This window comes from Papio anubis, chromosome 8 (assembly GCF_008728515.1).
Source record: "Papio anubis isolate 15944 chromosome 8, Panubis1.0, whole genome shotgun sequence".
NCBI lineage: Eukaryota > Metazoa > Chordata > Mammalia > Primates > Cercopithecidae > Papio > Papio anubis.
In genome coordinates this window covers 52,852,506-52,877,754 of record NC_044983.1, presented here as the reverse complement: position 1 = coordinate 52,877,754, position 25,249 = coordinate 52,852,506, and the positions used below count along the sequence as shown (strand labels likewise).

Below are 25,249 nucleotides of genomic sequence, written 5' to 3'. Positions count from 1 at the left end.
TGACTGGTTCAGGAGGAACACATCAAATGAGCATGCATACAACTCCAGTAACCACACTGCACATTCAGCCCTTACCAAGTGCTGATGGACCACTCTGCATGTGGACAACCTGCCCCAAGGGAAGCATCAGCGAGAAGAAACCAATCCCAGAAGCTTGCTAACCTATAAGACCCCAAGTCAAAAATCAAACCATGCACTTGATCTCTCAGGTCACCCACTTGGCCCACTTCCAGGGGTACTTTATTACCTTTGGCTCTTATTCTGATGCTGTTTAATAAACTTTCACTCCTGTTTTAAAACTTTCCTAGGTCTCTCCCTCTGGCTTACTCTTGTCAGCCAAATTCTTTCTTCTTAGAAGACAAGAATTGAGGTTGCTGCAGACCCATACAGATCTGTTGCCACTGATACAGGAGGTAGAAATAAATGATTTAGGACCCTAGTAGCTGCGCCAATAGAAAAGAGCTACTTGGTGGCCACGCATGTCCAACACAGAGGCTCCATCTTCCCTTTTATTGTTACTACGTTTACAGTGAAAAAGAAGGAAAAGAAAAAAGGACAATTCAACACCAGCCAGGCAGAAAAGCCATTTGCATAATGAAAGGTTATGGTGGGGACATCCAGCTTTTCATGCCCCATGCAAAGGGTATACCTGGTCCAACCAATCTTTTGTGTCTTATGTAAATCAGACACCCCCACTTCAAGCTCATCTATAAAGACCTTTGCACTTCACTGCAGAACCAGCGATCCATTTCTCTGGGACCCTTCTCTGTAGCAAGAGAGCTTTTCTCTTTTTTTCACCTATTAAACTTCTGCTCCGGGCCTCACTCTCAGTGTCTGTGTCCTAGTTTTCCAGGTCTGTGAGACAATGAATCTCAGATATTTACCACAGACAATAACACCATTTCATTGTGGGGGCTGGTTGGGGATCCAAGGTAGATTCATCAGAAAGGTGAGTAAAGGAGTGGACCCTAAACCTTTACTTTCATTTTGAAACCTTCTGCCTTCAATTTTAAAATTATAAACTAAAAACTGGGCGACTGATAGCAAATTTAAAAAAATCTTTAGGGTGGCCACCATTCTCAATACTAAGACAATAGAGAAAACTTAGTGAATCCCCCAGGGCCCTCAAAGTGCCGGGAAGATTGACTCTGTTTTGACAGAGAGCCTAGATGTCCTGTGGGTCTGGAAGAGGTCCAGAGGCAACTAATGCTTCCTTTCCAGGACAACACGCCACTGTTACCCAAAGGCTTCTAGACTAACTCCACCCTCCCCAACTGCCTGATGGGCACCAGCAACAGGATCTTGGAGTCCTTCCTACTGTAATTTTCCTCCTTTCCTGTCCAAGATAACCATGTCTCTTCTCCACTGTGTGTGTGCAATGCTACAGAAATTTTCAAAGCTCAGGGAAATAATCCTGTTAAGCAAGATTTGGAAACGCTCTGGTAACTGGGAATATAGATCAAGGGAGTGCCGTTTTTGTGATTTTCTAGAAACAGAGGGTCTCACCCACCCCACCCAGTGAACCTCTCTCTCTCTCTCTCTCTGCCCTTGGTCTGTAGAGCACATGGTATCTCAAGGTCAACAGTACCACCTAATGCAATTAGAATCCTCTCCATGAGACACCTTGTCAGTTCTTTGCTGAAACATTCTAGTTTCTGAATTCTCACTTTTGCACCCTCTACTAGAGACCAGTCTTTATGTTTCTTCTGTGAATGGGAAAACTCAACAATGAGGAGGAAAATGTCCTCCAAAATGAAGTTTTAGCCCCAATACTGTCCCATGAGCAGGAAAACCACCTTTCATTCCACATTATTTTAAGGCACCTATTCTGCCTCCAATTAACATGTTACTTAAATAGTAACATTTTATGTCTGAAAGTTAACCAGAATCACTGCCTAAGAATAAATACATTAGTCAAGGCCATAATAGCAAAATAAAGAGCTCAACTCAGTACACTGTCTCCATTAAAGGGGCCTTGCCCAAATACAACTATTACATACTATTTTCCAAGATCTATCTATTGAGGAGCCACACAGGTCACACAGGTTTACAAAGTCAAAAAAAAAAAAAAAAAAAATCACCAATGGAGAACCAAAGGTTACTAGACCCTTGTAAGCACTGCACAATCAACACAGCTCTTTTAATAGCCATATCAGGCAGGCCCAAAGGAAATAACTCCCCAACAGTAGCCAAACAAGTTCTGGGAAAAACATTGAAGGCAGTTAGTGTTCAGGCTCCTCATGGTCCCCCTTATTCACGTCCCCTTCCAAATGCAATGTCAGCCCCTCCAGCGTCATCACTCCTCATTCCACGGTCTGACACTTACTACAGAAGGAAATACCTAATGGAGATGATGTCACCAAGGTTCCAGTTCCCTTCTCATTGTAGAACCACAGGCAGATAAGGAGAATTCGGCTGGTTTTCGAATGACCCTGATAGGTTAAAAGAAGCTTTCCAAAATTTAACTCAGGTGTTGGACCTCGCATGGAGGAATGTTATGCTGCTCCTCAGACAAACCCTAACTGCAGCTGAAAAACAGGAAGATGTGCAGGCAGCTGAGAAGTTCAGAGACAAGCAATATGTGTCCTACGGTGTGACAAAAAAATAAAAATAAATAAATAAAAATACAAGACAAAATAGGGAAAGAAAAGAAACAAGGGAAACTCCATTACCAAAGGAAGAGAGGCAGTACATCTTGACAACCCTGGTTGGAACCCCAATGACTCAACAGTTTAATAGAAATACTGGATACTTTTAATATTCAATATTGGACATTTTTAATATTGAAAGGCCTACAGAGAACTAGGGCCAAGCGTCTAAAATTAGTCTGTTTTAAAACTGCTGACAAAAACATACTGGAGAGAGGGCAATTTAAATGGAAAAAAGATTAATGGACTCACAGTTCCACATGGCTGGGGACACTTCACAATCATGAGAGAAGGCAAAAGGCATGCCTCACATAACGGATCAAAATGGGCAAGGTTTAGCAGCTCCATCATCTTTCTCTGAGAACACTGGACTGGTGAAAGAAGAATGCCTCAAGTAAGTACGTGTAAGATTCTAGACATCGCACTGTGTACGCCACACACCCCGCCCAAGGAGCTCGCTGGCCACTGCACTGAACAGCCCTATCCTAGGGAAGGATCAGGGGAGAGGCGACGACGCCAACCCAGAAGCATGCCAATGAAGGAGAACCCAAGTAAAAAATAACACCATGCACTCGATCTGTCAAGTCACCCACGATACCCTCTTCCAACTGTATCTTGCTTCCATTCCTTCCTGCTCCAAAGTGTTGAAGAAGCTATCACTCCTACTCTTAATCTAACCATCCTGTTACGCCCTAGCAACAACTTCTCAGAAGCCTTTTGGGGCAGTCTGAACAGCTCTCTGGATAGAGCCTAGTACTGTGGCCTTTTAAAGACCCCACCTACTTGCTCGTTTCCAGTTATTGCCCCTCTGGGAAGAGGGAAGATTCCTCCTTCACCCATGGCGAATTTTAACCCCTAACCACAAGTGCTCCAGAGTTTACTACCTTATGTAAACAAGGCATTAAATATAAACCTCTCATTTCCACTGTCCGCCATGATGTCCTCTCAGGTGTTCCTGCCGCCCACCAGGCAATCTCCAGAAGCACTCCTTCTGCTGTCCATGCAATGTTCTTAAGCCTTCCTTCTGCCCAGTGTGCAAACTTCCTGGATGGCCCTTCTGTCGTATGTTCACGTCTGACAGATGTTTCTTCTGCCAAACACTGAATCTTCTCAGATGTTCTTCTGCCAAATGTGCAATCCTGTCAGACATTCCAGTCACTCTAGGTAGCTGGACTGACATAAGCAGGGTACGAGGGGCTTCCCCCACCACCACCAGAAATGTCAGATAACCATTAGATGATGGTCAGGCAGTTGTTGAAACGTTTCTTTGGAGGAAAACCGTTCGCAGCCTGCCAGTGCCAAAAAAGGGCAGCCTCCCAAAGGGCAAAAGAGCTGGAAGGTGGACATCCGCAGCTTCCCGGTAAAATCCCAGGAATCATGTGCGTGGGCTCATGCAGGACACCTAACAGCCAGAACGGCTGGGTTTAGCAGCTCCATATCCTTCCTGTGAGAACACTTAATGGGTAAGAAAAGGGCACAAGCCTAAGACTCTAGGAACCGCACTGCACGTGTGACACCCAAAACCCATGGGCTGACAGGCCGCGGCACCAGTGGACAGACCCACCCGAAGGAAGGATCAGGGGAGAGGCAAAACCACCACCCTGAAAGCCTGCCAACAAATGACACCCTGAGTCAAACCCTGCACTTGTTAACTCAGGTCTCGAAAGAGAAATGATCATTCTAAGCACATCACAGGAATCACGTGGCCTTCCTTAGTGACGAGTTTAGCAATAGGCATGTGCTGTAACACAGCCCATATGACATTTCCGGAAGGTCACTGTGAGCTGCTGACTTGAATCCCTCTTCAAAAGACACCTGGGAAGAAGAGCAACGCATCCACATTTCAGATACTGCCTTCAGACAACACACCAACTGCAACTGTTGCTACTCAGTCCACTGGAAAAGCAGACATGAACTAAAAACTGCCTGCAGCATGGCTGGAAGGGAAAACGTGAGCATGACACAACAATGCCAACACAACTCTGGTGCCTATGGCTTCAGTCGCTCTTACTTGGGTCATCCACTATTTACAGCCAAGAGCATCCTAAGAATGTGGCCGTGGCCTGCAAAATATATCCTCTACCCCTCTTGCTTTGGACTGCTCAAAAATCTTCCCTAAGCTCACTTTTTCTAGACATTCAAATCATGCCCAACCACATCAGTACCACACTCTTTCCAAGAGCAACAATGTGCGGTTCCTAAAACGAAACGAGTTCATGTGAGTCTCTGACCTTTGGAACTTGACGTTCCTTCAGAAAACAGGGAGTCTTCTACAGATGTTCCTTCTGCAAACTACATGAGCTCCTAAGACGTTCTTTCTGCCACACATTCCACCTTATAAGATGTTTCAATGATGAAATGTTCAGTCTTCTCACATGCCTACTCTGTCAAACCAGGGATCCAATCACATAGTTCTGCAAAACATTCGACCTCATCAGAAGTGTCTTCCACCAACAATTCCATCCTGCCAGATGTTTCCATGTTACCGTGGGTGGCTGGACACACAGGAGCAGTGCAGGAGAGGGCCTAGCCCATACCCCAACAGATATGTCAGGTGACCAGGACATGACGAGTCAGGCCGTTGTTAAATTGCCATTCTAAAATAAGAAAAGATAGCTGGGAGGGGTCGCCAGGGATGGGCAGTCCCCACAACAGATAGAAATTCCAGAAGGTGGTGATGAGCAGCTCCCCAGGAAGATCTCAGGAGACGGGCAAGGGAGCTCACACACACCTCCTCACAGGCATACTGGCCAGGTTTCACTGCCCTATGACCCTCCCCAGGCAACATCCTACTGCTGAAAAAGGCACGCTTCAAGGGAGAGCACTTACAACTTCAGGAAAAACGTCATGCCTGTGGCCCCTCCCAGCTGTCAACATGACACCGCCAATGTGGACAGTCCACCATGCAAAAAGGGCGGCTCTTTTGGAGAGCGCAGCAAGGCTTTCCGTGTCTTCCTCTCTTGCTTCCACTGGCTTCCGCCAATAGTGTCCTTTTCTCTACTCACAGTCACGCCCTTCTCCAGATGTTTCCAGGCCTTCCAGGTCCTATCTGAAGGGTGAAATGTCCAGCCCCCTTGCGGCAGCTAGCTGAAAAACAGGCTCCTCATTTACTGTGAGAACCTGGGAAGTGGGAATCAGACAGCAGAGATCATCATTGTCTTGCTGGAATGCTCTCAGCTACAGTCACTCTCACGTCACGGAGACAAAGACAGAGGCTGGACCAAGCCCGCAGGTGCAACAGACCAATAGCACTGGGACCAAAGCTGATCCCAGGCTAATACACGGCTGTTAGAGCAGGAAGGAAGGCAAGACCAGGAGTACATGGTAACACTGGTTCATTCTGGGACCCTGGGGATGAACGGGGCTCCCCCAACCACGTTCACTCCAGCACCTCCTCTCTTCAGTGGGTGATCGTGACAAGATAGGACCAGGGTTGGCAGGGACATGGTAAGACCGAGACATCCCAGAGCAGTAAGGACGAACAGTAGATGCCCGATTCAGGATCCTGCGAAAGTTAAGCGAGACCAAGCACGTTGGAGATAGTCCTTGTAAGCCACCAGAAACATTCCTGAAACGGGAGATGGGAAAGAAACGCCATGCGGTTTGAAAGGTTGTTAGGTCTGTTAAATCCTTCCAGAACTGACGCTTTACCAGAGGCCAGTCAGGACCATTTGCTTAAGCGTCATCTCTGACTGCTTCCACGCTACTACGGGAGGCTTTAGCAGACATGACAGCCACCATGGGGCCTACGAGTGTTTCCCACCTGGCCCTTTACCGGAAGAGCAGGACAATCCCTGCATCATGCCGTGATTGGAACGCCCTAATACTCACTGCTCATCTTCTGACTTCCCTGCTTAAAAGCTTCCTGTGAATCTCTGCAGGAAACCTGGCTGGCTCCCTATCCACAGCCTTTCTTTCTTCTTTCTCACTGGAGAAACACAGGGTTATCAGGATTTTTATTGTTCCCTCAACCTACCCCAGCTCCCAAAGGAGGAATGACCATTCTAAACATGGCCTTCCCCAGTGACTGGCTTAGCAAAGGGCATGTGCTGTAACCCAGTCCATACGATGTTACCGGAAGGTCACTGCAAGCTATTGACTTGACTGCCTCTTCAAAAGACACCTGGGAAGAAGAGCAACCCCTTCACCCTTCAGATATGCCTTCAGAGAACAGCCAACTACAGCTGTTGCTACTCAGCCCACCGGGAAAGCAGACATGAACTAAACACTGACCACAGCACACTGGAAGGGAAAATGTGAGCATGACATGACGATGCCGACACAGCTCTGGTGCCTATGGCTTCAGCCACTCTTACTTGGGTCATCTACTATTTACAGCCAAGAGCATCCTGAGAATGTGGCTGTGGCCCGCAAAATACGTCCTCTACCCCTCCTGCTCTGAACTGTTCAAAAATCTACCCTCAGCTCGCCTTTTCTAGACATTCAAACCATGCCCAACCATTTCTGTACCATACTCTTACACCAGCAACACTGAGCTGCTCCTGAACCCGACAGAGTTCACGTGAGCCTCTGACCTTTGGAACTTGACGTTCCTTTGGGCAAACAGGCAATCTTCTACCGATGCTCCTTCTGCGAATCGTGCAAGCTTCTCAGACGTTCTCTCTGCCACACCTGTTCTCTCTGTTCCCTGCCAGATGTCTTTTCGGCCAAAACCTTCCGTCCTCTCACATGTCTCCTCTGCCAAACTGGGGATCCGGTCACATGGCTCTTCTGCAAAACATTCGATGTCATCAGACGTGTCTTCCGCCAGCCATTCCATCCTGCCAGATGTTTCTGTGTTACCGTGGGCGGCTGGTCAGACAGGAGCAGCGCAGGAGAGGGCCCCGCCCACACCCCACCAGACGTGTCAGGTGACCAGGAGGTGAGGACGGGTCAGGCCGCAGTTTTGTTGACATAAAAATCTAGCTAGTTTTCTCCACAAGGCAGGCATTTCATTTATAAACATAATTTATCTTTTCCTACTTGCATAAAGTCTCACCATTACCATGTTATAAATTTTTACATATATTTGGGTGTTTCTGGGTTTTCCATTCTCCTGTATTCATTTACCTGTCTCTTCAGCTGTTAGCAAACTATTAGTGAAAATTGATAGCATCTTTTGATATGTAGAAAGGCAAGACTAAAATTTTAACTCCATTACAAAAATTTTCTTAATGCTATCACAATACTACAAGCATGTGTATTTCAAAAATGTTAACTTTGATAACTTTATGTATGTAAAATTGATAGAGAAAATTGAGTCGTCTTATTCAAGAACATGAGCCATCTTCCCACTTCAAAGTTTCCTTCTAAGGTCCCTCTGCAAAGAACATATTTACATGGGAATTCACTGATATAAAATATTGGATTTTACCCAAAATATTCTTGGCCCAGAAGGTGATATATTATGGAAAGTATTTCTTTCATTATGCTTCTTTCTATAATGTATCTAACATATTTTAAACTGTATACATCAAAAATAAAACACTGTACATAATTTTGATAGTTAAATCACTTTAAAATTCTCTCTAAAGTGCTCTGTAAGAGGAACTGTGAGTGAGTCAGAAACCAGCTAAAGTTTTGGGTTTATTTTGCTGCTCGTAAAGATGGCCTGGGCACTCCACCTCCAAAGCGTCCACATCCCAGGCGCTGCGGAGCCCGTCCGGGAAGAACGCCCATCGTCCTGGGCACCAGGATGGCCCGCCCCGCACACTCATTCTTTCCATGCCTCCCCTCGCCCCCACTCCCCAAGCCCCCAACTCTGAAGGGAGTGCTTCTACCCACCCGCGCACCTCCTCCCGCAGCCCGCAGCCCGCAGTTCCCGCCGACACCTGTTCTTGTAGGTTTCAGACGGGTCCTTTACTCTTGAGCAGAAGGCTCCGCTGCAGCTTCCACACATTCGTTCCCCTGGGGCCTGGTACCAGACGTCAGTAAAGATACAGTTACTCAAGTTGCTCAGGGGCACTCGGCCCTTCTGGCTCTCCACAGCCACTATCTTTGTGGCCCCGCTACCAGCTTCCGAGACGCCACAACTTGCCCTGGCCAGTCCCCCTGCCCAACCCCCACCCAGCCCCCACCCGGCCCAGCACCAGAGAGCAAGGTGGGCTAGCCCAGACCTCAGACAGGCACACTCCAATCTCTCTGACAGGGCATCTCCAACCTCTGAGAAAACTCGAAGCAGAGCCCTTAGGTGTCAGTGTGCATGACTACCTCAACCAGTGGGCGCCTGGTGCCCCTGTGCATGGCGAGAATCTGCGCATGGCGGAAAAACCGCCCCTGAGCCACTTTCTCGCCGCACCACGTGCAGGTGGCGGCTGCCGCAGAGCGGCCTGTGGACTGGCGGGTCTACCCAGAACGCAGCTCTGGGTCAGGCCTGCCCCGGAGCCCGCTTGACTGCACCACTCCCTTCTTCCTCCTGGACAAGTGCCCAAAGCAAGGGGTCCTGGCGCTGGGCACTGTGCAGCCACTGGGATGGGGCTGAGCACCGGCTCCCGCCCTTCTACAGCTGCTAGGCTGACCTCCTGAATAAGATGTCCAGCAGTATCTGGCCAGGGGTTCATGCTCCTGGTGGCGGGCAGGGTCGGGGGTTGCCACAGCTGCTCATGCAGGCCACATGCAACCAAGTGTCTAAAGTTATCACTGTTTCCCAAAAGATAAATAAACTGATATTTAGGGTCAACATGGAATACTAAGGATGGTTGAGACATAGTCATCTTAAGCAAGGTTTCTTCCCTTAATCGCATAAAATCAATCACTAAGGCTACCCCACGTAAGACAGTTTGAATTCAATCCTTTTTCGTGTTCTAGTCCACTGTTCAATTTTATCATCAATAAAGCAGACTTTGAGGAAAACATCACAATATGCCCCAATATGTTAAATATATGTTACTGGAATTCTACTTAACATCAAATATGAAATACTCTGTTTCCAACTGTTTTATTCTACTAAATACACAGTCAGTGACTGATACATAGTCTGGGTTTTACTGCTTTCCATGTTAGTTGCTCCCTCCCAGATCCCTCCCACCCCTACCCCAGCTTTTGGTATGCCCCTCTTTTGTAACAGTAATCATGTGTTGCAGGAATCATTGTCTTAACGTTCTCAACTGTGCGTTTCAAAGAATAAGGGCCCCATCTCCTTTGAGTTTCTGGAAATACTGTGGCACACAATAAGTATTTGTTCAAATCGGTGGGCAGCAAAGCCACGTGATGGTATGTTTAAAATCACTTTAAAATTACACTTCTTACAATATAATCCCATATACAGCTTGGCAACCCATTAGATTTATGCAGTTTTACTGCATATACTTCCATCTTTTACATGTTTTCTTTGGGTCATTTACGTCATTAAAAATTACTTTCAAGTTATAAAGAAAGTATTTCAGCTTAACTTCCCAAGGTTAATAGGTGTCCACTCTTCCCATTTTAACCATCCCATGTTTCTGCTGTTTATATTTGAATAATGGCAGTTCTCTCGTGCTGTGTTCCAAAAATATAAGCCTATTTTTTTGGAACTCAAAATAAATGTTTCCCATAGAAAAGTTAGAAAACAAAGAACAAAATACACAAAGGTCACCTGTGTTCCCACACCCATCCACAAAAGCTTATTTAACATACTCCAGTATCAGAGAACCCGGCCACACTGTGCTATCTTCTCTAGAAAAACATGTCTTATTCCAACTGGGTATGTCTGAAACACATTTTTCTTCCATCTCCTCTTCCACAACCTAAGTGGTGAGGCTCCCTACATTTAGCCCTTTCCTCCTTTCCAGTCCTGTGCTGCTTCTCTAGGAAAAGAAACTGAAGTATAGTCCGGCAAGAGATATTCCAGGTACAAGGATCAGAGAGAAGACATTGTTCCAGGGCATACAAAAAACAAAAAAAAAAACAAAAAAAAAAAAAACAAGAGAGTTTATAGTGCTACAAGTGGCTGTTCACAAGATCCCCATGGGACAGGCCCTGAGGTGCACCCAGCATTCTAAGGGAGACAGAGGCTATAGCTGGGAGGCAGGAACTCTAGGAGGCTCCTTGGACAGGGTGTGTTCTCATGCAGAAGTACATCATCACTCATTCATTCACCAGTAAACACTGAGAACATACAATCTCTTAGTACTGACTATATTCAGAAAATAAAATAGGCACATAGAATTTGCAGTCAATGGTGGCAGAACACATTACTCAAGTAACTCTCTCAAACATTTATCATTAAAAACTGAGATAAATTCCTTTAAAAACTGAAGGAAAGGAAAACAATTCCATGAGAGTGTATGTAAATCATTTGTCCTAGCTTGAGAGATCCAGGCAAGATTCGCTAAGGATGTAATACTTAAGGTGAAATCTGAAAGATCAGGAAGACAGCGGGGATGGAGAAGAAAGGAGAACACTCTAGGCAGAGGGAACAGGGTGAAAAACACCTGTGGAAAAGAAGAGACAGTATTTTCCAGAGAGGAGGAAAGAACAGTCATGGAGAACAAGGCAAAGCGGGTGGTAGAGGGTAAACAAAAACAGCCTGTCTCATAAATTCATTCTTCACAAGTATTCAGTGAGAAGCTACCATGTGCCAGGCACTCTGTGAGGCCCTTGGGATGGAGCAGTACCTAAGACAGGCAGGACCATCCCTCCCACAGCACTCACAGTGCATGGGAAGGACAGACCAAAAAGTAAACAAGGAAGATAATGTCAAACAACGATGTGTGCATGTGACTGCCATCAGTGAGCTGAATTTCTATGTGAGCGAAGTCCATGCACACAGATTATACCTACCCATGGAGCCTTATTTAAATGTTGCTGGCTGTGGCACACATCAAGATGCATGCAGGAATTGTTCCCAAAGCCAGATCATACATTTTTTATAGGCAAGGCACACCTGTGCCCATTTTTAAGACATATATACTAAATAATAGCCAGATAAAAAAAGAATTTAGCCCTATGTCAATATCCCTTAGTACATGAAACATATTTGATGCATTTGTTTCTCATTTGACAGCACAGGGGAACTATCACCCAAACAATATACTTCAGCCAAAGGAGAAGAAAGGGCTGGGAAAGCATGCCTTGAGATGTGTCACTCTGCCCCCACCAGCTCACATGCTTGCATGTTCTCTCTCTCTCTCTCTCTCTCACACACACACACACACACACACACACACACACACACACAAACTGCCCCCTCTAATCAGGCTATTTATTAAGCTGCTAGTGCTTCTACACCTTGCTCTTTCGTGCCTCCATGCCTTTGCCTGTGCTGTCCACCCTGCAGTAAAAACCTCCCATGTTACCTCTTCAGCTCCTTGGGGTCCTTGTATCTAATTCACGCGTGACATCCTGCAGGAAGCTGTTCCCTGAGTTGCTTGCTGCTAGTTGGGTTATTCTTACGAACTCTCTCCTACCAGACCTCTTAGCACACGGTATTAAAATGTGTGTTCACATGCCTCCCACCACACTGAACTCCTCAGCGGGGAAGCTGCTGGACAGTGCCTAGGACATAAGAGAGGGGTGTGAAGTTGGTCTAATAAATGAGATGAATAAATGAATGAACCAATAAACAAATGGCCTGATTTCACAATTCACAGCCGTTACTGGAATTCTGTCTACTACAAAAGAGTGAAGAGATATTTCTATAAATTGAGACTGGTGTTTATGCATCTCAGGGATTTAACCCCAATTGTGTCCTTTCCCACTCTGACACACTCCACTTGTCCCCCACACCCATATCCTGTGCCAGAGGAACACACTCCACAGCTGAATCTAATGGAGGCCTGAAGCTCCAGCAAAGTGGCCCTCAAGTAAATCCTGCTGCTCACTCCTCCTGGCCTGGAGTCAGATATCCTGTGAGTGCTGAGGCCAAAGAAAATGGAAGGACAGAGTCAGATGGCATCAACCACAGTGGGGAGCACAGGTGAAGGATGTCTTGTGAAAGAGGGATGAAGGGAGGGAGGCTCTAGGACAAGGTGATCAGGGCTGGGGCACAGCTTCAGGATGTATGCTGAAGCAAGCAAGCTTACGCCAGGCTGCAGTGACAGTGAGACAGGCAAAAAACGCTCTCAGACCCTCTGCACCACACAAGTCCTAGGAAAAAGGCTCTGGTGGCTGCTTTTCAGAGGACACAATCCTCTGGGGAATCCTGAGGCCAGAAAAGACACATGGCTAATCATTTCCCCTGAGTAATCTTAAAACACATACATACACACAATAAACTTTGGAAACAGTTCTAAAACACAGCATGTTCTCAAAATCAAGAGAAAGAAACTCACTTGTACTTTCTCATCCTACCTCTCAAGAAAGATTCTCTGTGTCTGCTGATATCTTTAATTCCTTTAACAGCAATAGTTTTTCATTTCATAAAAAGAAATAAAGGGCAAACCGCCTGTGACACATAGTGTGAATAAATTTCAGCCAAATTAAATTAGATTACTTAAAACAGCATGCTCAGAGTAGAGCAGATACAGGTTCAAATCCAGTTTCCACTGTTTCCTAGCTATACCACTGGACCCCGGCCTTTTTGGCACCAGGATCAGTTTCGTGGAAGATTAATTTTTCTTCATTGTTGCGGGGGATGGTTTTGGGATGATTCAAGCACATTACATTTATTGTGCACTTTGTTATTATTACATTGTAATATATAATGAAATTATACAACTCACCATAATGTAGAATCAATGGGAGGCATCAGCTTCTTTCCCTACAACTAGACTGTCCCATCTGGGGGTGATGGGAGATAGTGACAGATCATCAGTCATTAGATTCTCATAAGAAGCACACAACCTAGATCCCTTGTGTGCACCACAAGCATGCTCACAACAGGGTTCATGCTCCTGTGAGAATCTAATGCCATTGCTGATCTGACAGTAGGCAGAGCTCAGGCCATAATGATGGGGAAAGATGGGAAGCAGCTGTAAACACACATGAATCTGCTCTATCGCCCACTCACCACCTCTTGCTGTGCAGCCATGTTGTTAAAAGGCCAGAGACCACGACCCCTAGGCTACATGGCCTCAAAATACATAATAACTCAGTCTCCACTTGTTTATTTATACAATAAGGTGCCATCACCTCTCCAGGAGTAAAGCTGTCAGCAGGACACACAATCAGCTACCTCTCCCCTTCCATATATTTTGATGCGGGGTGAAAAACAAAGAGAAAGAATGGATGAACTAAGGCATAGAAGGCAGAGAAAAGGGAAAAAATGATATTGAAGTGATAGAACTTTTCAATTTTCTTTAGTTCTTTATGGATTTAAGGGAAAGGCACTCGTGAACAGATCACATCGGCGACTCAGCAGCTCCCACTATGGCTTGTCAGGAATGACCACCAGAAGAGAATGTAGAAACCGCCTGGGAAAATCTCCTACAGCATCCAAAACAAAATGTCCCCTCAGCATCTATTTACATATTTCCAATGACAAACACAATATTCTACAAGTCACATTGTTAAATATTCTCACTGTAACTGAGGTCATCCTTCCTTGGACCATGTGTACCTTTTCTTATTTCATCGGGTGGTATTCCATCTCAGCACACCAAAGAACTACTCCCTTCCAACATGTGAAGAATCATCCTCTCCCTCAACATCTATCTACATCTCCTTCCTTCAAGGGCACCCTCTTTTGAAGGTCAGCTTTCCTTTTGATCCTTCATTCCTAAAATTAAACTCAAAAAAATACAGATGCATATAAACATCTATACATTTGCTTAAATGAGCAAATATACAAAATCCTTAAACCAACGTTCAAGCTGTGCCTCAATTTTATTTTAGTACTGACATTCCTCATTACATCTCCCCTTATAATATTTATTTTTTATTCTTCAGTTTCAAGGTAGATTTACATGTCATAAAACTCACTTAATTTAAGTGTACAACTCAACGTGTTTTGGTGAATTGACATTGCAGTCCATGTTTAGAATCCTCCCAACACCCAAAAGTTCCTTCATTCCCATCCACAGTTAATCCTCACTCCTATCTCTAGCCCCTGGGCAGCCATTGACTTACTTGCTGTCACTAGTTTCGTCATTTGTAGACGTTTCATATAAATGGAATCATATAAACTAGTCTTTTGTGTCTAGCTTCTTTCACTCAGCACGTGGATTTGAGTATTTATCTATGTTGTGGCACTTGGCACATTCCTTCACACTGTTCAATAGTATTCCACTGTGTGGATGTACCACGGTTCACTCACGGCTGACGAACATTTGGGTTGCTTCCAATTTGGGCCATTATGAACACCACTGCCATAACCATTCACATACAAGTGTCCATGAGGATATGTTTCCATTTATTTTGGGGTAGAATACTAGGTTTTATGGTAAGTAAAAGTTTAACTTTTTAAGAAACTACAAACTCTTTCCCTCAGTGGCTGCCCCATTTTCTATTCCCACCAGCAACATGTGCCCACAGCATCACACACACTTGGTACCACCACTCTTTCTGGGTGTGAAGTGGTATCTCACTGTAGTTTTCTATTTGCATTTTGCCAATCACTAATGGTGCTGAGTATATCTTTTCATATGCTTACTTTGCATTCATATATCTTTTTTGATAAAATGTCGATTCAAGTCTTTTGCCCTCTGCTTATTGGGTTGCTTATTTAGTTCCTTAAATATTCTGGGTACAATCCCTTATCAGATATAAATTTTGCAAGTATTTTATCCTAGTCTATGGCTTGTTTTTTTCATTTTGTTAATGGTGTCTTCTTCGGAAGAGGAAATGTTTTTTATTTTAATGAAGTCCAAACTACTAATTTTCCTTTTATTTTGTCATATCTTCAACAAAATAATGTCATATCTTTTAATGTCATATCTTTGCTAATCCAATGTCGAACATATTTACTCCTATTTTTTCCTACAGGTTGCACAGTTTTTTTCTCACTTGTAGGTTTCTGGTCTGAGTTAATTTTTGTGTATGTTCTGAGGTGGAGTTCAAGATTTATTATTTGTTTGTATGTATATATACAATCATTACCGCATCATCTGTTGAAAAGATAATCCTTCCCCCAGTGACTTGCCCTAGCACATTTGTCAACAATCTTTGACCATATTTTACTCAACTAATTAACATGTCTGTCTCTACACTATTAGCACAGTCTTTGATGACTGTAGCTTTATGGTAAGTTTTGTAATGCGGTAGTGTAAGCCCTTCAATTTTTTTCCTCTTTTTTTTTCCTGAACTGTCCTAGATCCTTTGTGTTTCTGTGTTTCCATTTAAGTTTTAGAATCAGCCTGTTCATTTCTATTAAAAAAAAAAAAATCGACCAGGCACGGTGGCTCATACCTGTAATCCCAGCACTTTTAGAGGCCAAGGCAGGTGGATCACAGGGTCAGGAGATGGAGACCATCCTGACTAACAGGGTGAAACCCCATCTCTACTAAAAATACAAAAAAAAAAAAAAAAAAAAAGATTAGCCGGGCATGGTGGCACATGCCAGTAATCCCAGCTACTCGGGAGGCTGAGGCAGGAAAATCACTTGAAGCCAGGGGAGGCAGAGGTTGCAGTGAGCCGAGATCGTGCCACTGCACTCCAGCCTGGGTGACAGAGCAAGATTCCGTCTCAAACATAAATAAATAAATAAATAAATCCTGCTAGAATTCTGCCAGGGATTACATTGAACCTATTGCTCAAATGTGGAAAAATTGCCGTCTTAACAAGATTGAGTCCCCTAATCCATAAATATGGTGTATGTCTCTATTTATTTATTAACAGATCTTTACTTTCTCTCAGCAATGCTTTTTATTTCCAGTGTAGATCTTACACTTCTTTAATTTATTCCTAAGCATATTGTTCTTTTTGATGCTATTGTGAATGGATTTTTTAAAATTTTAGACTATTCATTTATTTTATATGGACACAACACTGATTTTTGCATATTGATCTTACATCCTATAACTACTTCTTTCATATTGTTTCGAATAAATACATCTCACTAGAAATGTTAAACTTCATACCCTGCATTATTTTACTTCCCTTTTACACAAAAGCTATACCAACAGGAATGCAAACATTTCAACCACCTTTTTAGAAATCATCTGCTTTGGAACAATAATCCATAATAGGTCATTAATAAACAAACTTCATGTATTTCATTATTTGTGCTAAAGCAGGTTTAAAATTTCCACTTAGCGAACTTAAACTCACTTTTTTTATTATACTTTAAGTTCTAGGGTACACATGAACAATGTGTAGGTTTGTTACGTATGTATCCATGTGCCATGTTGGTGTGCTGCACCCACTAACTCATCATTTACATTAGGTATATCTCCTAATGCTATCCCTCCCCCACACCCCCTCCCCACGACAGGCCCCAGTGCGTGATGTTCCCTTCCTGTGTCCAAGTGTTCTCGTTGTTCAATTCCCACCTATGAGTGGGAACATGCGGTGTTTGGTTTTCTGTCCTTGCGACAGTTTGCTGCGAATGATGGTGGAAAAGTGACTGTTTGCCTCCTGTTCTATTTAAAAATCGCTGTGGCAGGAGTCTGCTTAGAATACAGATTTGCCAAATCCAAACCACCTTCGGTTTTTGTAAACAAAGTTTTCCTGAAGCACAGCCATGCTCCTTTGCTTACATATTGTGTATAGATGCATTTGCATTATGACAGCAGGCGGGAACAGCAACACAGGCTGCATGTCCTGCAAGGCTAACAGTTCAGTATCTGGTTCTTTACAAAGATAGTTTGCCAAACCTGCTCTCAAAGAGTTAAATTCCTGCTTTGTTACTTAAGGAGAATTAATGTCCTAATATATAGTGCTACAGAGTATTTGTGTTCCCTTGAAATTTATATTTGAAACCTAATCCCCAATATGAGGATACCTGGAGGTGAATCCTTTTGGAGGTGAGTAGGTCATGAGGGCAGAACCCTCACGAGTGGAATTAGTGCCCTTAGAGAAGACACCCAGAGCTCTTCTGCCCCTTCTACCATGTGAGGTTAAAGAGAAGACAGTGACTATGAAAAAAGAAGCAGGCCTTTGCCAGATAACAAATTGCTCAGCACCTTCATCTTGGAGGATCCACACTCCCAAATGGCGAAAGATAAATTTCTGTTGTTTCTCAGACACACAGTTTATGATATTTTGTTACAGCAGCTCAAACTAACGCATATAGGATACTCTATTCCTGAATACTCTTTTCTTTGTCTCGAATACCTAAATTGTTCAATTTTTTTCCTCAAAAATTTCAAAACTTATACGAAAATACAGACTAGGAAAAAGTACTGAATTCTAAAGTAGACTATAGATTAGAGGTAAATTATCCAGATATGGATCAGAAGAATAAAGCATACATATAAGCATTAAAGGGAGCTACAAAAATTAAGTTTATATGTATTAAAATATTTTAATTTGCACATGGGTCTGTTATAGGACATGCATTAACTACGTTATGAACATCTCATAAAGAACATAAAGCAAAAACTATCATAAACAAGAGAGAGGCAAGAATTTAAAAACTGTTCAGTCTTAGAGAAGTCCAAATCCTTCATCTGAAAGATTTAAACCCTGTCTGGTCAAAGAAATATATATACCATGTAAAACTAGGCTAAAAGAAATAGATCGTATTGTACATAAAAAATAACTGGACAACACATAGTAATGCTCTAAGTCAAATCTTGTGTATTTGGGTGAAATTCTTAAGGTCTGATCCATTAAATATTTTTAATTACTACCAAGGCCTAAGTAGAAAGAAAATGAGTATATACAGATAAGAAAAACATAAGAAAGAAAAAGTAAAGTCAAACAGAAAAAAATATATATGGCTATAAACTAAAATAGAAAAGACATCAAAAAGAGATTAAAATATACACTTTACAGCTGGGTGCAGTGGCTCATGCCTGTAATCCTAGCACTTTGAGAGGCCAAGGTGGGTGGATCACCTGAGGTCAAGAGTTCAATTCAACATGGTGAAACCCCATCTCTACTAATACAAAATTAGCCGGGCATGGTGGCAGGTGCCTGTAATCCCAGCTACTCAGGAGGCTAAGGCAGGAGAATTGCTTGAACCCAGGAGACGAAGGTTACAGTGAGCCAAGATCACGCCACTGCACTCCAGCATGGGCAACAGAGTGAGACTCTATCTCAAAAAATAAATAAATAAATAAAATATACACTTTTCCAAAAGATTATCCACCTGCTATTTATTGCCAACACAAGCAATTCATCATATGGCAAATCTTACCTACCCTAATGTGTTCCATCAACAGTCAAATTCCAACATGGAGATTCCATTCTAAATATCAGCAGCATATAAACAAGTAGCATTTTCTCCCTGAATACTTACTGTAAAAGAGTAACATTAATTTTATACAACCATAAGTTACTACAGCAGCACTATCCAATATCATTTTCTGCAATGACAGAAGTGTTCTCTATTTGCACTGTCCAATGTAGCTGCTAGCCACATGTGGCCAGTGAGCACCTGAGATGTGGCTGGTGTGACTAAGAAACCGATTTTTTTTTTTTGAGACAGGACCTCAATCCTGTTGCCCGGGTGGGAGTGCAGTGGCATGATGACAGCTCACTACAGCCTCGACCTCCAGGGATCAAGGGATCCTCCCACCTCACATTTTTATTTTCTTGTAGAGATGAGGTTTCACTACGTTGCCCAGGTTGGTCTCAAATTCCTGGGCTCAAGTGATCCTCTTGCCTCGGCCTCCCAAATTGCTAGGATTACAGGTATGAGCCACTGTGCCCAGCCTGAGTTTTAAATTTTAATTAATTTAAATTTACACAGTCACAAGTGGCTCAGAGCTGTCATACTAAACAGACTAGGTCTAAATTACTATAAGGTTAACTTCACAGACTGCAATTGCCTTTCAGAAAAAGAAATAACTTCCTATTGCTAAACAAGAATTTACTAGCCTTCCAACTGAAAAGCATGATGCTACTTTTGCTTTAGCCAGTAATATATAAATCCTCCATTTACAGTAATCTAATCTACACCTGATTAATAACTTTTTCATCAGATATTAACTGTACCATCACTGTGAACCTGTCATCTGTATAAGATTTTAAAAATAGGGTCATAATGGTATAAAATCGCTTCTTCGGAAACACCATCTAAATATTCTTTCTCCTCTTATAAATATTAAAATCAAAATATCAAAAACTTGTAAGTTTTGGTTTACAGAAGAGAAAAGTCGTTACAGGGAGTATCAATGGAAATTGAGAAGACAGCAGATTACAGCAGAGGAGGTGAATAACAGTGCCAAACACAGAAGATGCAAAATGGAATGAGACTGAAAATCTAATAAAAGCCATAGGTCTGATTCCTTATGCAAAACTCTTCCAGATATATGTGTTTCAGAATTCAGAAATACGGTACACATGTCATGTATCACAGCTCAGATACTGCAGAATACCCCAGCAGGGTCTGCTGGTATACCCTGTCCCTGAGTTTCCAACCAAGTACATTTACCCATCTCTATTCCCAAATTTAGATCTCTGGTCCAGCTACCTAGCTCCTACTGCATGATTCCTTAGCTACTATCTCCTATTTTATGTCTCACAGATATCTTAAAGTCAGCCTTTACTTACTCAGCAAAAATTCAGTGTTTACTACATACCGAGCACTGTTTAGGGGCTACATATTTACCACCTTGAAATACTCTATCTCCTGAACAAGCTCCTCACTTTTAGGGCTCCCTACCTCAGAAAACAGTGCTTCCATCTACCTTGTTATTCAAGCCGGAAACACAGGAGTCATCCTTAACACCTTATTTTCTATCTGTACTTTCCCAGCCGTCACTCAGTCCTTTTAAATCTCTCTCCAATCTACTAACTTCACTCCATCTCTCCACTGCCATCACCTACAGACTATAACTCTATGGTTCCTAACAGGAGGCAATTTTGCTCCTCCAAGGGACATGTGAAAATAACTAGATACATTAATGGTGGTTGCAATTCCAGGTGCTACTACCATCTAGTGGGTAGAAGCTAGTAATGCAACTTAACATCCTACAATGCACAGGTTAGTCCTAAATGTCAAATTGTCTATCCCAAAATATCAACAGTGCTGAGGTTAAAAACCTCTGCTTTAACTAAAAAGAAGAATCATAAATACCAATGATTTTATTTTTGTATTTATGGCAATTCTTCTTTTAAAAGTTATCACAGCCGGGTACGGTGGCTCACACCTGTAATCTCAGCATTTTGGGAGGCCGAGGTGGGTGGATCACCTGAGGTCAGGTGTTCAAGAACAGCCTGGTCAGCATGGTAAAACACCATCTCTACTAAAAATACAAAACTTAGCTGGGCGTGATGGCAGGTGCCTGTAATCCCAGCTACTCAGGAGGCTTAGGCAGGAGAATCGCTTGAACTCAGGAGGTGGAGGTTGCAATGAGTTGAGATCACGCCGCTGCACTCCAGCCTGGATGACAAGAGCGAAACTCCGTCTCAAAAAAAAAGTTATCACAATTCAGAATTACTTTAATGTAATAAAATTCTACCCTGATCCAGTTATATCAAAGTGAAATACATATTTCTATGTGAACAAAGTAAATAGTTGTATATGTTCTCCACTCCTATTAGGTTCATGATACAGTAAGAAATTCCACTTTGTACAAGAAAATGTAAGGCATGACTGTAAAAAGAAAGAGCACAATTAGAAGAGAGATACCCAGTCACAAACATCAAGTTAATGATTTAGGCTAAAAAACATGTATAAGAGCATTCCCAGATAAAAATAAAAAATAAAACCTCCAAAGCCTAAAATTCTGTGAACACCCAACAAAGGGGTCCCATACCACAGACTCCAGAAGATCTGGGGGTGGGGGGGAAACAAAAAAACAAAAAAACCAAGCCCTAAAGCCATGCACAGCACTCCACAGCACTGTCTCTTGGCTGCATGGAAGCTGTGTGGCATTACGTGGCTCAAGGATTACAGCTTTCTTCATAACTCAAGGCACAAAGATGAAAACAAACAGTAATTAGGATGAATTTCAGAATAGCCCTGACAGAACATCAGTTGTTCTCCCAAACTAATGTCTCCAATACCAGCCTTGTACTCTGTCTTTACCTTTTTAACAATGACTCAAAAAACAAAAACTACTAAACATTAGAATTTACTAAAAAAAAAAGTATACTCAACTCTATTCTCAACACATGATGATTCAAGTCAAATTAACTTGCTTATATAAATCTAGTCATTGGTTAATTTGCTGTGGTGTATCTACAAAACATTCTGGCTAACATGATGTAATATTTTCTAATATTCAAATATTCTAGAAATCTGCCATTAAATGAGGGAACTAATTTATCTACTCATTTCACAAAATTCAGGCAAAACACAGGATGTCTCTGATTAAAATAAATCAAAACTCTCCCTGAGATTATATGTATCTGTGCACGTGCACACAGACACACACGCACATATACACACACATACACACACATTCTCTTTCACCTTTCCCCTTTGGTGACATGAACAATGTATAATAAAATTTTCAAATCATTATGTACAATTTACAGTATTAATAAGGATGTTAACCTACGATCAAAATTACTTCTAAATTTAAACCTTACGGAATAACTGGCACCTTCAATGTAGAAACATTTATTCAAAATTTTGAACATGTTTTTCCACAGAAATATTATCAATCAGCAACAGGCTCCAAGGCAGGCCAGAAGAAGAAACTTATTTGATCCACTGTACAGAATAGGTCAGTCTATCTCTTTCTCTCCCCTGAACACACATGTGTACACACATACACACGCACTGAGAACATAACATTGGCCTGGAGGGTTTCGAGGAAGCAGAAAAATCTAAATGAGTGTAAATGGAAACAAAAGACAGCTGAAAACACAGAGTTAAACTACACTTTTCAAAACTAATGATCCACCTTCTATTTACTGCCAACACTATCAGTTCACCAACAGCCCTTATGTGAACATGCTGACAAGGAATGCTAGATACCTTTAAGGGCTTTTTAAATAGACAACAGAACTCATTACAGGTATTTATCTTAAAGAAGGAAAAATTATTTTTGAGGACTCCAAGAGGAAACTTTTTCCTTTGCTATGAGTCAACTTCTTGGAACATGAGGGATATATCCCAAGTTTAGAAGCTAAGGGTCTTATTTCTCAAACAATGCTTTGGTGCTTTATTTCACCTTAAGGTGGTGCCCCCTTCTCCTGGTGTCGCCACTCAGGTGATAGGTTTGGCCATCTTTGGAGTGCAGCATAATATCTGGATTGCCTCCTTCTGCATAACTCTTTGTTACTGCAACAATCCAAGTTTAGCAGTAGAGAGTGAATCTGCATTCGCCTCTATCTCACTGACCTCCACGACAAGCATCAAGTTGTTTTATACTCAATGATTGCGCTGGTGATCTTCTTCATAATTTCCTGTCCTGAGCTACTCTGCTTGTTCTCATTGGTAAAATGCCTATAATAAACATAGTAGTCACTAGAGATATTTCAGAATTAAGACATAATACATGAAAAATGTTGACTGGGTTAGCTGGCACACAGTAAGCACGCAGTTATTAAGTATTATTAGTAAAGTAAAAATTAAAGAGAGGAGTAACTTAAAAGTCTATTATAATTCAACTTTCATCATTTCAGAGGAAACCTAAGGTCATATATCTAGTCAGTATCCTAACTGACATCAAAACTCAAAGTTGTTTCTGGGCAATTTATCCACTGGATGATTCTCCAAGGAATGGAGTCAGGTAGAATGAAACCCCATGAGCTATGCATCATAATCTTTTAAGTTATTTAACAAGCACTTTGAAAATGAGACAATGCTTTATCACAAAACATCAGTTTGTTTTTAGATACCACCTTTTACTTTATCTTAAACTTCAAGTAACACTAAAGGCAGGTATAAAATTTATTTTTAGCAAAAGAGAGTACAGGTTTAACAAAGGTTGAAAAACATCTCAATTGTTCAATTAATCTTTACTGAATATCTGCTTTCTGAAAGACACTATACTGAACACTAAAAATACAAGAGTCAATAAGACAGTCTACCCTCAGAGAGCTTCCCATCTAGAAAGATATAAATAGGTTACTTCAGTATTGCATGATAAATGCTAAAAAAGAGACTAAAACACAAAAATTTCCAATCTAAATTACCAACTGGATGACAGTATTAAGAGACGACTGACTGAGTAAGTTTCTGTGTTCACAATGACTAGCTTTTGTGTCAGGGACTTCCTGTAGTTTAGTGGATTCCAGTCCTCACAGTTATCATCAGTTCTATTTCACAGATGAAGCTAAGGGGGGCTACATAAGATGTGCAAAGTCGTACAGCCACTAGACAAACACACTCACAGTGGAATACAGGTCTGTCTGACTTCACAGTTTAAGCTCTATTCCATTACCCTACACTGTTAATCAAGAGTATTTAAATGAATAAAAGAGTAAATTAATTCTCACTTAAAAGAAACTGGCATGTGATAGCTTTATTTTGTTGTTTGTTTTGTTTTGTTTTTGGCGAAGACGAACCTAAAAAGCGCCGGGTGGCTCACGCCTCGGTAATCCCAGCATTACTGGGAGGCCGAGGCGGGCGAATCACCTGAGGTCATGAGTTCACGACCAGCCTGGCCAACATGGTGAAACCTTGTCTCTGCAAAACTACAAAAAGTAGCTGGGCATGACAGCGGGTACCTGTAATCCCAGCTACTCGGGAGGCTGAGGCAAAGAATTGCTTGATCCCGGGAAGCGGATGTTGCAGTGAGCCAAGATCACGCCACTGCACTCCAGCCTGGGCGATCGAGCAAGACTCCCTCTCAAAAAAAAAAAAAACCATTAAAATAAAATAAAATGGAAAGAAAAGCAAAGACCAAACAGAAGCAGGTAAAAATAGTAATACAAGCATAACTCATTTCATTGCACTGTGCTTTGCAGATACTGAGTTTTTTCTAACTTGAAGGTTTGTGGCAACTCTGCACTGTGTCAGACTCTTAGTACTATTTTTCTAGTCGCATGTGCTCCCTTCATGTCTCTGAGTCATATTTTGGTAATTCTCACAATATTTCCAATTTTTACTATGATATGCCTGTTACAGTAGTCTGTGATCAGCAATCTTTGATGTTATGACTGTAATTATTTAGGGTCACCAAAAACCGGGCCCACCTGAGATAGCAAACTTAATTGATCAATGTTGTGTGTGTTCTGACTGCTCCACTGACCAGCTAATTCCCCATCTCACTCCCTCTTTTGGGGCCTCCTCATTCCCTGAGATACGACCATCATTAAAATTAGGCCAATTAATAACCCTACAATGGCCCCTGTGTGTTCAAGTGAAAGGGAAGAGTCCCAGATCTCACGTTAAATCAAAAGCTAGAAATCATTAAGCTTGGTGAGGAAGGCATGCCAAAAGCAGAGACAGGCTGAAAGCTAAGCCTCTTGCACCAGTCATGTTGTGAATGCAAAAGAAAAAGTTCTTGGAAAAAATTAAAAGTGCTATTCCACTGAACACACAACAGGTAAGAAAGCAAAACAGCCGTATTGCTAATTGGGTAGAAGCTCAAATCAGCCACAACATTCCCTTAAACTAAAGCCTAGTCCAGATCAAGACCCTAACTCTCTTCAGTTCTATAAAGGCTGAGAGGTGAAACTGCAAAAGAAAATTTTGAAGCTAACAGGTGCTGTTGATGACGTTTAAGGAAGGAAGC

General features: G+C 42.3%; 1 protein-coding gene across 19 annotated transcripts in view; it reads right to left on the bottom strand.

Moving 5' to 3' along the window:
• Positions 1-25,249, bottom strand: part of LOC103886823 (syncytin-1-like) — a 78,323-nt gene that overhangs the window by 10,045 nt on the left and 43,029 nt on the right. For 2 of the 19 annotated variants that reach the window (XM_031669568.1, XM_021942334.2), the window contains exons 1-6: positions 11,927-13,200; positions 8,480-8,562; positions 7,184-7,379; positions 4,880-6,576; positions 3,562-3,770; positions 2,342-3,019 (exon numbers count right to left, since the gene is read on the bottom strand). Coding sequence is in view for 3 of the 19 variants with exons in the window: in XM_021942344.2 (XP_021798036.2) it covers positions 2,467-2,586; positions 2,901-3,019; positions 3,562-3,770; positions 7,184-7,379 (644 nt within the window). In the remaining 16 variants the exon portion in view is untranslated. Of the gene's footprint in view, positions 1-2,119; positions 3,020-3,561; positions 3,788-3,878; positions 4,464-4,879; positions 6,577-7,183; positions 7,380-8,479; positions 8,563-11,926; positions 13,201-25,249 lie in introns of those variants that run through there. The other 17 variants (XM_021942335.2, XM_021942332.2, XM_021942338.2 and 14 more) reach the window with 17 other exon arrangements.